At 36.1% G+C, this 14,118-nt stretch overlaps 1 protein-coding gene across 1 annotated transcript in view; it reads right to left on the bottom strand.

Moving 5' to 3' along the window:
- Nucleotides 1-14,118, bottom strand: part of LOC115224213 (ubiquitin-conjugating enzyme E2-17 kDa) — a 59,708-nt gene that overhangs the window by 28,874 nt on the left and 16,716 nt on the right. The window contains exon 2 of the mRNA XM_029794992.2: nucleotides 6,904-6,967. Within this exon, the coding sequence (XP_029650852.1) occupies nucleotides 6,904-6,967 (64 nt within the window). The remainder of the gene's footprint in view (nucleotides 1-6,903; nucleotides 6,968-14,118) is intronic.

Below are 14,118 nucleotides of genomic sequence, written 5' to 3'. Positions count from 1 at the left end.
GGATCCCAGAGTAAATCTTTAGAGAGATTTAAGTCCAGTTGTTGTTGTGTGAAGGAAAAAACAAAAAAACAAAAACAGAAATATTAGAAACTATTATTTGAATTATACAACATGTTTCTGGGGCAATTTCGTTCTGTCTAGCTTTGAAGTATTTTTAACACAGGAAATCCTAATCAGGAATTTTTCCTGAATGAAAATCTCAGCTTCTAGAATTTCAATTATACAAATACATTAAGTATGTTATATTGACAGAGTTTTTACTGGATACTTTGACATCACCACTGGAGATTCACCAGGGATACATTTTATCACCATTCCTCTTACTACTAACCATGGATTTCATCAGGAAAATGACAGAACACAATCAACAAAAAGAAAGCAGCATCCAGTAGAGAGATCAGAGATAACTGCCTTGTCTAAACTCTGCAAATGATATTACACTGTTGGCAGCAGCCAGAGTCAATATAAAAAGATCTAACTCACCACCTGAGAGTAGTGGCATAGAAAACCGGGACTAAAAATATATACTAAGACAAAAGCATGGAGATCAGCCAAATGTGAGGGTACCAACTCACTGGTAAAGACCTGAACCAATTTGTATACTGTATTTTTTTGTCTGCTTACAAGTCAAATTTTTCAGATCAAAAGTGGTAGGTCAACTTTCACACTATGACAATTGTGGAAGACCAAAAATTCCATGTGAAATGCAACGGGATTTGGAAAGCTAGCAGAATTTAAATGTTTACACAATATACATCAGCTTGTATGCTGGAAAATGCTAAAGCACCATTCTCTGTGTGGTGGCAGAGACACTGAAACTAATGTTAAAAGTAGAATTGGGAAGATGGCAAGAGCATTTCAATGAATGTATAAAATCTAGCCTGAAAAGAGGTCAACCATTGTACAATAGCACTGTACTACCTATGGTGGATGCTACATGCAAGTGAAACAAGAACTAGGAAAAAGATGGTAGTCTTCCGAAAGTCTTTGAGGAAAATCTGGAGAATGTCAGACCATCAGAAACAAAAAAGTCTTAAAAAGAATGTCATGATAAAGTCTCCAAGTGACAGTGACACAACAAACATGCGAATGGTTGCCACAAGAAAAAAGAAGAGAGAGAAGACCAAGGGCCACAAGACCGAAAGGATGTCAACAGATGCTGGGAAAAAGGAACAGATGCAACCGATCAAGAACAATAGCAGAGAGTGGCCTCTTCATGTAGATATGTGCAGGATAGGCTAATTATGTTACTCTAAATTATGAAATTTAATACTGTTTAGCCATAGGTTGTCCTAGGTAAAGACAGTACTGTGATCAAAGGACATTCCAACACGACCATCTAGTCCTGTTTTTCCAAATACAGAATATGCTACATTATTCAATGCATGTGTATGTGTTAGTAGTCATTGAAGTGAATGCTATTTCCAGCAGGTCCAGCAACCATGTAGAGGTAACCATTGCTAAAACATGTGTGTTTAAGACAACTGATAGAACTTTACTTCACGGGTCTTGGTAACATGAGATGTAACATTAAATGTCCTTTACATATGGAAGAAACTGAACCACATTGCAAACTACAAGCAGAGATAACAGGTAGTAACGGGTTAATTAGATAGAAGACCAAACAAAGCAGTTTAATCCTACCACCAGATCCTTGGATACCTTATCAAGGTAGATTTTTCTACATTCAGATACCTTTTCAGTCGCCAACCCTCAACCACCTCCTCAAAGCAGAGTAATATTTTCTAATGGCCAGACATGCTCTTAAAATATATTGGAAATGAATGACACTGCTTGTATGACGGTGACACTCATTTACAACTATCAAGTGATATCAGGACAAGGTGACAGAAAGCACACATACATACATAATGGGCTTTTTTCAGTTTCCAGTCACCAAGTCCACTCACAAGGCTTTCGTTGACCCAGGGCTATAGTATAAGACACTTGGCAAAGTGCCATGCAGTGGGACTAAACCTGAAACTTACGTGGTTGGGAAGCAAACTGCTTACCACATGGCTACTCCTGATCAAATTTGCAGGTTTTTACTTTTACAGCTTGATTAGCTTTCACAGCTAACTGCTCAACAGTAAAGCGGGAGTAGTGTCGGTAACAATTAGCAACAAGGAATTAGACAGCTTACCTAAAGACATAACACACTTTAAACTAGCCAAGAAAGCTATTTCAGAAATACCCTATTATCTTACTAAAAAAGGACATTTGATAATGCTGTTCAAGATACAAACTGTAAATTGGAAAAGAAAAAATGGTATGGTCACAGTTGGAAGGTTTTCGGTCAGAGGTCTCCAGGATAACTATGCAGTATCAGTTGCTCTTCACAAAGTACACTCAGACATAGAAACAGGCATTAATTACAGAAGGATATGTTAACACCAGATCAGGGTTCATTAAGTCACCCTCAACAAAGCTGACATTGAAATTAAAAGTTTCAAATTTCTGGAGAGGTAGATGTAATCCATCACCCATTTGGCCCTTAAGTAACTGAATCCATGGTTTTATATTATGAAACTATATGAACTCATTTTCATTTATGATGGCAGACATAGGGAAAGATATTCATAATCACTCAGTCACTCAACTCAGAGTAAAACCTTTTACTTTCATGAAGCAAACTAGAACACCTGAAGCTATACATTTCACATAGAAAAGGGGAAAATCAGGTTTCTGAAATTAAGGATTAAATTTGTGAACATTATTTACATTTGATGATATTTGTCCTTATCTTGTTTGTTGTTAACACCTTTCAGCTAATATACCCTCCAGCCTTCATCAGGTGTCTTGGGGAAATTTCGAACCTGGGTTCTCATTCCTAAGGTATTTTTCAATGTTATTATTATTCAGGTCACAGCTTGGGAACAAACTCGGAATTTTGGGGTTAGTAGCCAGCGTTCTTAACCACTAAACCATATGCGTAATGGTTAAGATCACGGGCTACTAACCCCAAGATTTCGAGTTCAATTCCAGGCAGTGACCTGAATAATAACATTGAAAAATACCTTACGAATGAGAACCCAGGTTCGAAATTTTCCCAAGACACCTGATGAAGGCTGGAGGGTATATCAGCTTAAATGTTGTGTTAACAAACAAGATGAGGACAAATATCCGTCAAATGTAAATAATGTACATAATTCTTCATCTTTTAAATATAAAACTAAATTTGTGAAGACAAAAATGGATCTGAGTTTTCACCAGAAATTGAAGAAATTTAGACAATATAGTGTTAAAAACCTCACAAAAATTTGAATGTTTCCTTCAGTAATAAAAGAGTTCAGTAGTATAAATTTGTGGAGAAAATAAAAGTTTTAGAGGAATATTATGTATTTTTATTTTCAAAACAGTTGCAACATTCCTCATCCAATATGCCACTGGCCATCTCATTGAGGAAATTCTAAGTAATATTCTCCTTAACATAAAGAATTTAGATCTCACTTGATTACGGACCCTTCTTTCTATGCAGTAGTGAGTGAGGAGGATAAAAGCCAGCTGGCTATTTAGTCTGAAGCATTCTAAAATAATATTTCAATGTCTAAAAACCAAAACTAACCTATTCAGAAACAACCTTTATTCTGGTACTGATCAATCTGAATATAAACCAATTTTTATAAACACACACACACGACCATATAACCACTGAAACAATTGTATATAGATTCAAAAATCTATTATGACAACCTCTCATGAGTCCAGTTTTAAGTTCAAACAAAAGAAATGTTTCACGTGAAAGAATAAGTGGAACTAGCAAACATAGTAAAAACAATTACACAGAATACCATAGCAGTAAACTCAACTGAAGTATCTAGAAGAAATATATGTTATGATAAATTATAAGGTGATAGACCTACTTACAGATAGTAAGGTAATCAGGTTTGAAATATAACTAAAATGTTGTTTGGAAAGTCAATTGGCAGAACTTTCCCTATTTTGGGATGGTAGACCTAATCCATGGAACAGTTTAATACCTATTTCTTTATTACCCACAAGGGGCTAAACACAGAGGGGACAAACAAGGACAGACATAGGCATTAAGTCGATTACATCGACCCCAGTGCGTAGCTGGTACTTAATTTATCGACCCCGAAAGGATGAAAGGCAAAGTCGACCTCGGCAGAATTTGAACTCACAACGTAACGCAGACGAAATACCGCTAAGCACTTCGCCCGGCGTGCTAACAATTCTGACAGCTCGCACCACCAGGCCCACTGATAACTGTAATATAATCCAGACTCCTGCTGAGGATGTCTACAAGACAACGAATAAAGTCATAGGGATGTCCTTCCTTGTTTGAGTCCTATGAAAATATTTTTAAGGTGCAGGCCTGGCAACCATGTGGTTAAGCAGCTCGCTTTGCAACCAAATGGTTTTGAGTTCAGTTCACTACAGCACATTGGACAAGTGCCCTCTACTATAGCCCCAGGCTGACCAGTGCCTTGCAAATAGATTTGGTAGGTACAAACTGTGCAGAAGCATGCATGCACGTGTGCATTTATGCTTGGGTCAGACTCCATGTGTCAGATGAAATTTGCTGAAGCAGATTTTCTACCACTTGATGCCGTCACTGACCATCAACCATTTCTAAACATACATCCTCTTGTTCTTCAATTATAGACACCTTTGTGGAAGATTGCAAGCAAACAAAAAGAAACACACACACACACACTAATACTTATACAACAGATGTCTAAGTTTCTGATTAACAATTCCACTCACAAGCCTCTGGTTGGCCTAGAGCTATAGAAGACACTTGCCCAAGTTGCAAGGCAGTGGAACCAAACCAAAAATCAAAGTTGCAAAGTGAACTTCTTCAACACACAACCATGCTTGAAGCCACTTCACTTAAAAAAAAGAAGAAAAAACAAGCTTAACCCCAAATAGTACAGGCCTATGATCAATGGTATCCCATTCTTAATAAAATTTTCCTTTTGTAACTATATTTCTGTTGAAATACACAGCCTTTGTTTCAGTTTGAAAATCAGAAAGAATTCAGTAAAATTACTCATTATTAAGCTGTTGTTTGGAAGATAAACCTAAAAGGATTAAATTAAGATCCTTTAAAACAGAAAGCTCATATCATAGAACCAGGAACAGTTTCAGGTGGGTCGGTGTTAAAAAGGTTAGGACAGTCGAGTATGATCTGAGAGAGGTACAGCTGCAATTTTTGGCAAGTGGAGCAACCACATAGAGATCTCCTCGTGTATTTGAGGTAGATTGCATTGATTGTATACTTCTGTTGTCATTCACCTCCTGAGACAACTCCAATCAATGAATCAATAGCAACACACACACACAGAAAACAACCACACCCAATGATCACAAATCATCAACCAGTCGTGCTTCCAACAGCAGACACCATGCATGTGAGGACCAGAGATCCAACTTAAATCATACCAATTCACATTTTCAGCTGCCTATCTCACTGTTTATTCCAACCAAGAAGGAGTTCTAGAACAACTGCATCATGGATGAATCACAAACTATACAATTAACCAATAGAGACACCCTTTTAGCAAAAGGCATGGGAAGGAATTAATCCAGCAGTGATGAAAGTCTTCGTCCAAAACACAAACACAAAATCTGTGCCACGGCAAAAGTGGCCAAATAATTCCAGCCTGTGTAAGTCTTCCACTCCTATTGGCCATGTCTTACAGCTGTAAAGCAGAATGGGGTGAATGATCACTTAGAAGATGCAAATTTTGTTAACTATGTGGATCTCTGATTTCAATCAAAGTCACCTTTGGCAATAACCCACACACACATATGCTCAGCTGATGTAGCCATCTGGCTCAACTTTACCATAAATAACAGCAGAGGAAGTAGCATCAAAGTACCAAGGAACAAAATACTTTTGATCAGTTTCTTCCAGAATTTCTCTGAGTACAAATGGAGACCCTTTCTGAGAATAGTCTTTGTCATGGCTGGATTTGATTTTCATGCAGCCAGAAGACATTGGCTGAGTATAGCTATTGCAAAGAGACAATTGTTAACCAGGACCAGACCCCTACAAAGTTTAATTCATACTGGATAATATATAAGCATAAGGATGAACCTCTTAAAGCAAAGATAATACGGTTACTAATGTTCAGTTTATACAGGGTAGATGAGTAACTGAAGAGAAAAGATGGCTAGGAGAGAGATTACATGAAAGTAGAGGAGAGAGAGAGAAAGATAGTAATGCTTACAATTGAAGCAAGGACACTGAGGATAGCACACACACAGAGAAAAGAGCAAAGATCATTTCAGTAAACAAATGATAGAAAAGTGAGGTCCTCATAACAGGCAACTAGCCAGCCTTATATTTGACACAATCAGAATGTGTGTGAGTAGAAGAGTACCTGGTGTTTTATGTGCAAGTTGTATTAGTGGTGTATGGACACTATAAAGTTAAGCAGCTGTTCTGGGCTATCAGTATATATAGAGAGAGGTTTTTATATAATGTTAAAAGATATCTACAAATTTATTGAGCATTTCTTGTCTATTTTTGCCCAGCTAAGAATATACTTTCTAATATATAAATAAGAAAAAGTATTTCTTCATTCTGCACATCTTGCACAACCCAAAAAAATTACAGAAATTTTTTTTTATATTGGGTGGGTGGGGGAATCATCTACCATTTTAAATGTTCAATCAAATTATTCATATGTTTAGTAAAATATAAAGACTAAACATAGTATGACTGTATGTACATATGATTTCGACCAATTAGGACTAGCAGATTCACAAAAGATGTTGAGTTTAATCTCGAATGTTGGCACACTTCCACTGTGCAAATTAAAATAAGATTAAAGAAATTAAATTTGCTTTCTATTTCAAGAGTTTTTCACTAAGCTAAGCTGGCATCTATTGATTAGTTTAGAGTTTCAATAAAAACCACTGACAGATACGTACAATCATCGCCAACGGGCCCAGCAGAACACTGAGCTGGAGGATCTCGACCTAAATCCTGCAGTTCCTGCAAAAAGAGAAAAGGGAAGAAATTCATTAATAGGGTTAAATGACAAATACCAAATCTAAAAGACATGACTTAAAGAAACTTCTTATATTCTATAAAGAAATAAAACAATACCCCAAAATAAGTATCTTTTAAAATGTCAAAGAAAGGTAATAACACATTTCATTGTTTTATATCTTTTATTAAGAAAATGCTTTTTGTTTTGTGTTTTTTTTTTTATTTTTTGGCTTTATTTTACCACAGAGAGAAGTACAACATACTATAATATAGGAAAGACACTACAAACGTCTGTAATACAAGAACCCCATTAAATTAATCACAAACAAATTAAAACCCTCCATTATCAGTGACCTTGTTATAGAGGCAGCTGTAATGGCTAAATTACTTGTCTGATATTCCTTGGTAGCATTAGAATGCAACAAGGCTCTGTTGATCTCGTTACTTCTCATACCAGGAAATCAGCCCAGCTAACTGGCCAGATCGACTGCTAAAACAACTATTTGGACATAGATACCAGGAAGCATAGTAATGACCAGCAAAGATCACGTTTGCCTTATCAGCTATGTAGTTAGAGGGTTGTGTATTCAGAGATTTGAAGTTGGAAGCACTTATTGGGCTACTGGATTGGGAGACATTAAAGAAAAACATCAGTTCAAACTAAAATGTAATATAATACAGTGAAATTTCCAATTTCACAGATACCACTATATCTTCATTTTAACACCCACTTTTCTGTTTGCAAGGGTCAGACGGAGTTTATTTGAGGCACAATTTCCACAGCTGCCTGCCCTTCCTGTTTCCAAGCAAGGTAATAATTCCCCAAGTCCAGAGATCGCAGAATACTGGAAATGAATGACACTGCTTGTGTGACAATCATTTACAACCATCATTCAATGCACAAAGCCAAGACAAGAGACACACACACACACACACAAAATGGACTGCTTTCAGTTTCTGTCTACCAAATCCATTCACAAAGATTTAGTCAACCTGGGGTTATAAAAGAAAACACCTTCCCAAGGCGCCATGCAGTGGGACTGAACCCAGAACCATGTAGGTGGGAAGACTGCCCCACCTATCTTTCTTTGATGCTTTGTCTTAAGCTTAATTGCTCGTAACTTCTTTAATGAATTATCAGTCATTAGACTGCAGCCATATAGGGGCACTGCCTTAAATAGATGCTTACAACACCTAGGTTTCCAAAGCAGTCACCCATCCAAGTACTAACTAGGCTCAACATTAACTTTGGCAATCAGATGAGAACTGGTGCTTTCAGCATGAAATAGTCCTAAGCAGAGCAGGACAACTACAGCCTTGAACCCTTCTGATACCAAACCGCACGAAGCCACCTCTGGCTCTGTAGTACAAATGTCTTGTTTTCAAAAGTTTTGAATAAAAATCTTCCACCAAACCTTAGTCACGATTTATGTTCCTAACATTAGCTTAGTTATTTTACTAAACTCTGTTATATTTAAAATTAATTGAAAGAAACTCAGAGCATCTCAAGAGAAATATAGTAACAAAAGGGTTAAACCCAAATTTCAACAGGTTAGGATCCTAAAAATAGTCTAGAAATTTATTTATAGAAATTTATTTATTTGCATTGGTAGACATGTATGCGGTAGATTTTCAATCAATATAAGAAATATATCGTTAATTCTAATTACAGATAGTGAAGCCAGAGTCAATGGTACCATAAAACTTCAGAATGAAGGATTTTGTATATCAAACCGACAGTCCTGTACGATCATGAATGAATTTGGTGGGCAAAAACTGGAAGAAGCATGGATGAATCTATATTACCACCGCTTGACAGCCAGTGTTGGTTTATTTATGTTCCCAAAATTTAGAGGGTTAATAGAATAAGCATCAGGTTTTAAAAGAAAAGTACAGGGGTTAAATTCTTTGACTAAACCCTTTGAAGCAGTGCCTTAGCCGAAGCCTAAAGAATGAAACAAGGTAAAAGATATACTTTAGAGGAGACAAGGCAAATGTTGCTGAGTAAAGTAAAACTTTCTAAAAAATATTCTAAAGGCAACTCTGTGAAACTCTGTGATAATGTCAATTTAGTGGGGTACACTGAGTACACAATGGTAGAGGCAAAGCTGACAAGAGACAATTGCTAAAGGAAAGAAGCAGTCTGAATAGTTGCTACATAAAAGAGCAGCAGTAAGAGAATCACTGCCACCAGCCTACCTAAATTGGAATGCCAGCCATACAGGTTGGTGAAACATGAGTAAGCACTCAAAGAAAACAAGACAGGTAAGTCAAGGCAGTAAAGGATTACTTGTAGAAGATACCAGATAATCAAATGAAATGAAAAAAAAAACAGAAAAAGCTTTCAGTTATTGATTATTTTCGAATTAACCAATACAACAGTTAAAATTAGAAGTTAACCAAAACAGCATGCTTGCAATGAAAGCTGATGGGAGAGAAACCGAGGAAAGACTAGACAAGAGAAAGGTCAAGGTTTATCACAATGACTAACAGTATTTTAACCAAGATTAGTACTTTTTGTATACCTAAGCCTACGGTTTCCATTGAAGGAATTTAGCTGCTCTATCTAGCGAGTCGATTATAGAAAGATTGGCAAGAGATGATGGTAGTAGTTGAGATTCCTATATCACAGGAGGATTGTAAATGTTAAAGAAACTGATATACAACAGAATGCATTATCAGTTCACTAAATTTAGGACCCAAAGAACAGGATTCCATATGCAAGATATTGAGAGGACTGACTGCATTCCATTATCATGCTGTCCTTCAATGTCAACCCTTAAACTTAGAAAATGTATACACCTATGAGAACTTTTATCTGATTTCATTGTAGACTTCAAAACTAAGAGATTATGGAGGAAACCTGTACGAAACTAAAAATAGTAACATTTTTTTACAGACCAACTTCATAAAAGCACGGTTAAGTATGTAGGTAATACAACTCTGATAGGTACATAAAGTACATTGGTATTAAGTGTACTGGACAGCTGATATTAAGAGCAGCTTAAGACCAAAGGTTACGGCAGGCATAGTTTGTAGCAACAAACCAATTCTATTACCTAATTTGATTCAGTGCTGGGATTAATGCCAACGATAACGAAGTTTGAAACAAGTCTTGAGAATACAAGACTTACTATGATGATCAAAAGTTTAAGAAACAATACAATTTATTGGATATTTAATGTGTACATGAAAAAGATTGGATTAAAGCTATTTATCCATGAAGAATGTTGAGGGGAGGGAAAAGAGAAAGAAATGGAACCGTTTTGACATACAAGATCATGATTTGAAGAAAAGCATAACCAGGAAGGTCTGTAAACTAACATGGTATTGATTGCTTGGTAGCGAGCATGCAACTTAGACAATTCTATAATACAATGGATGCCCACAAGTAAAAATCTAATTACACCAAATAACAGATAGATCGGATCGTTTATCAGAATGAGATTTTCATGGAAGAAAATATTTGCAATAAAGCTTTTACACAAATGTATATTTGACCTTCAAAATATTGTTTGTTTTTTTTTTAATGAAATCTTATACTTTTAAATCAGAAAACTTTAAAAAATAAATGAACATTGAAAATTTATTCTTGAACTATCGATACCATAATATGCCTTATATTAAAATCAAGACTGCTAAACAGGCTTTCTATTTTAAGGAAACAGTTCAGCCTTGATTAACTGCTGATTAACTCTCATTTAAAGCCCACTTTTCCATGTTTGCATGGGTTGGATAGAGTTTATTTGATGTATATTTTCTATGGCCGAATTCCCTCCTGTCATCAACCTTTACCCATTTCCAAGCAAAGTAATATATTCCCTGCTGGATAGAGGTTCTTGTAGAAATGACACTGCTTGTATGAGTGACACTCATTTACACCTAATTAGGTGTCAAGACAAGGAGATACAAACACAAACCCACAGGCTTTTTTTTCAGTTTCCACCAATCAAATCCACTCACAAGGCTTTGGTCAGCCCAGTGCTATAGTAGAAGAGACTTGCCCAACATGCCACACATTCCCTATAATTGAGCACTGTTCTAATAAAAAAAAAAAAAATCAATAATCTCACATCAACACTACATTCTTAAATCATACCTTATCTTTAGAGAAAAAAAAATCAGGTTTCATAATATAATCCTAAACACACAAAGACAATATGGTTATGACCAGAATGGCTTTGATTGCAAGGTCAACTCAATCAGGACTGATTTAAGCAAAACACTTCTTTGCACTCAAAACCTTTTAATCTTGGACCACTTCCACAGTTACAGTCAAACTAACCTGGTTAACCATTATTCCCCTCTTTTTTTTAGTATCCATCAACCCCACTCCTTAAAAATAAGGAAACAATGTTTTAAACATTATTCCAAGAACCTAACCATCCTGTGGTGCTTCTTGCCATGTATTTCCATGCAATATTAAATTCCAGTTTTTTCAAACACATGAGATTAATCTTAATCTTAGATTAAGTAATTTCCGAAAGCTCCCATAGGCCCTAATTCTTCTTCCTATTCAGACCGACCTATCCTTTAAAACTGATAACACCAGAAATAATTATCATCTACCCACAACTAATACAACAATAAGATGAAGATATCTTCACAATTTGTAGCAATGAAAAGGAATGAGTCATTGTGTAGTAAGAGAATATGTGCTGCTTTAGTAACTTCACCCATCAAATGTCACATTTTCTTTTTAGCCCTTTAGCATTTAAACCGGCATATCCGGCCCAAATATGCCTCCTGTTTTTGTTCAAATTGGCCAGAGAAAGTCTCTCACACCTATCCTATAACATCATTCTAAATATAGACAATAGCATCATCAAAATCTCAAATCTATGAGATAACACATAATTATGAGCAAATAAGCTTTACATTTGTCAGAGTAATTTGAACACTAAAGGGTTAAACAACTTCTCCAATTCTCCGTTTTGCAGATTTTGAAAATACTAAGAAGAAATGAGCCTCCATGTGAGCTAACAAAAACGGCTCTCTCTATCCAGTCACTTGTCCTGCAAGAATACCGAAATCTCTCAAACTACACTTGACAGTCTATAAAAATAAAAAGGACATGGGGAAGGGGAACAAATACGGTTCTAGGAATTGTAAGTCTGAAAGGAGAACAAATGGTCATAGCATAAAGTCTGATTAATTTGTATGTAACAAACCCAACTAAAGTACATCAGCTCTTCCATAACCACAAGCTCCTTAACCCAGTCTTTTTTTTTATGATTTAATCAGGAAGGGAAGAATTTATCCCCCAGACCAGAAACTTAAAGAGGATTCCACCAAAGGAATCCAAGGACCAGATGAAAGTGTTAAACTGGCCAACAGGTTAACCCTATCACCCAAGAACTGGAACAATCCTCTTTAACAAGCTTCTACACAGTTACCACTGGGATTGACTCCAAAATCACATAACTGTCAGTTCCAAATGTCTACAGAAATACTGCAGCAGATTCCAGGAGTGAAGCCAGTGTTGAAGCTTTGAAGATAAAGGTGCTTTATCAATTAAACAAGATACTAATCCAGGCAAATTATCAACAAGATTTATATATTTTCAGATTTAAATCCAATTTCCAATTAGCTGCTGAATATTTTTCATATTAATTTATAGATGGTTAAACTTGGTGTTATAACCTTGCCAGTTATTAAACTTAATCTCTCCTCCTCCTCACACAGGACCAGAAGTTCATTGCTAACAACAATATCCACCAGATGTAAACTGGAATAAAACCAGTGTTAAGAAGTTTTAAATTAGACTATCTGCAAAAATAGTAAAATAAATTCAGGAAGACAGCAATTACAAAGCATGACAATGTTAAGAAAATCTATTACCACATAACAGGCATGAATAACCTTTTCCAAGAAGTGGGTTGCATGAGGCATGGCTCATTTTCAGGCGGACAATATTACTAAAAATATTCAAGGTAATTTTTGTAAGGTGTGCCAATCAGAAAGTTTCATGAGTCACAGGGTGTCCACGATAGATAGAGAAGTAGGAAAAACATGTCATGAGATAAGACAATACTAATGATTCCAAACAAAATTCTGCCCAGAAACATGATTGTTTCTTCACTTTTTAAACATAACGCACTCAACCTGCATGAAATAAAATCTCATGGGATATTTTAACCCTTGAACTCCTTAGCATTCAGATTACTCTGTCAAATGTAACATTTATTTGCATTGTTTTGAATTAATCATACATTTTCTCATAGCTTCAAGATTTCAACAATGTGATTGTATATTTCTAGAATGACATGGTCAAGTAGGTGTGAGAGGCTGGATCTGGCCAGTTTGAAATGATAACAGAATATTTGGGTCTGATATGGCCAGCTTAAATGCTAATGGGTTAAGCATTTAAACCATATCCAACCCTAATGTTTCAGTGGTTATATGTTCAAACAAGCCCAATCTGACCTCTCCCACCTACCCTACAATCTGTTTCTAACAATGAAGTCACATCTTCAAAATCTTAAACCATGTGAATAAAGCAGCAATGTATTTGACACAGTAATCTGAATACTAAAGGGTTAATCCTTAATACACTAAAATAAAAGACCAGATGAAGAAAGAGAGAGCTGGAACACGTGTTCCAAGGTTTGTTAATTTGGGGCTGACTAGGCTTAAACATCTACAACCACCAGAAAATGGGATTTCAATCCATTCTGACAACCATCTGAATTACCTACTCATTAAATTAGCATGTAAGTGGCAGAGTATTCCACAAACATCTGTTTGAATTATTAACATAGATGCAGGCATGGGTACGTGGAGAGAAGCTTGCTTCCCAACCACATGGTTCTGGATTCAGTCCCACTGCAAGACATCTAGAACAAGTGCCTTCTATGACAGTCTCAGGTTGACCAAAGCTAGAAGGAAAATGAAAGAAGCCTGTGTATATTTATGTGTTTGCTCCCTTATTATCACTTGACAACCAGTGTTGATGTCTTTACATCCCCATAACTTACTGGGTCGGCAAAAGAGACCAACAGAATAAGTACCAGGCTTTAAAAAGTAAGCACAGGGGCCAATCCATTTGGCTATAAATTCTTCAAGGCAGTGCCCTAGCATGGCCACAGTCTAATGACTGAAATAAGTAAAAGATAATCAGGATGAATCAATGTACTATTGTATGACAGTGATAC

The sequence above is a fragment of the Octopus sinensis genome, linkage group LG25 (assembly GCF_006345805.1).
Source record: "Octopus sinensis linkage group LG25, ASM634580v1, whole genome shotgun sequence".
Classification (NCBI taxonomy): Eukaryota; Metazoa; Mollusca; class Cephalopoda; order Octopoda; family Octopodidae; genus Octopus; species Octopus sinensis.
This window is presented reverse-complemented; position numbering and strand designations above follow the sequence as displayed.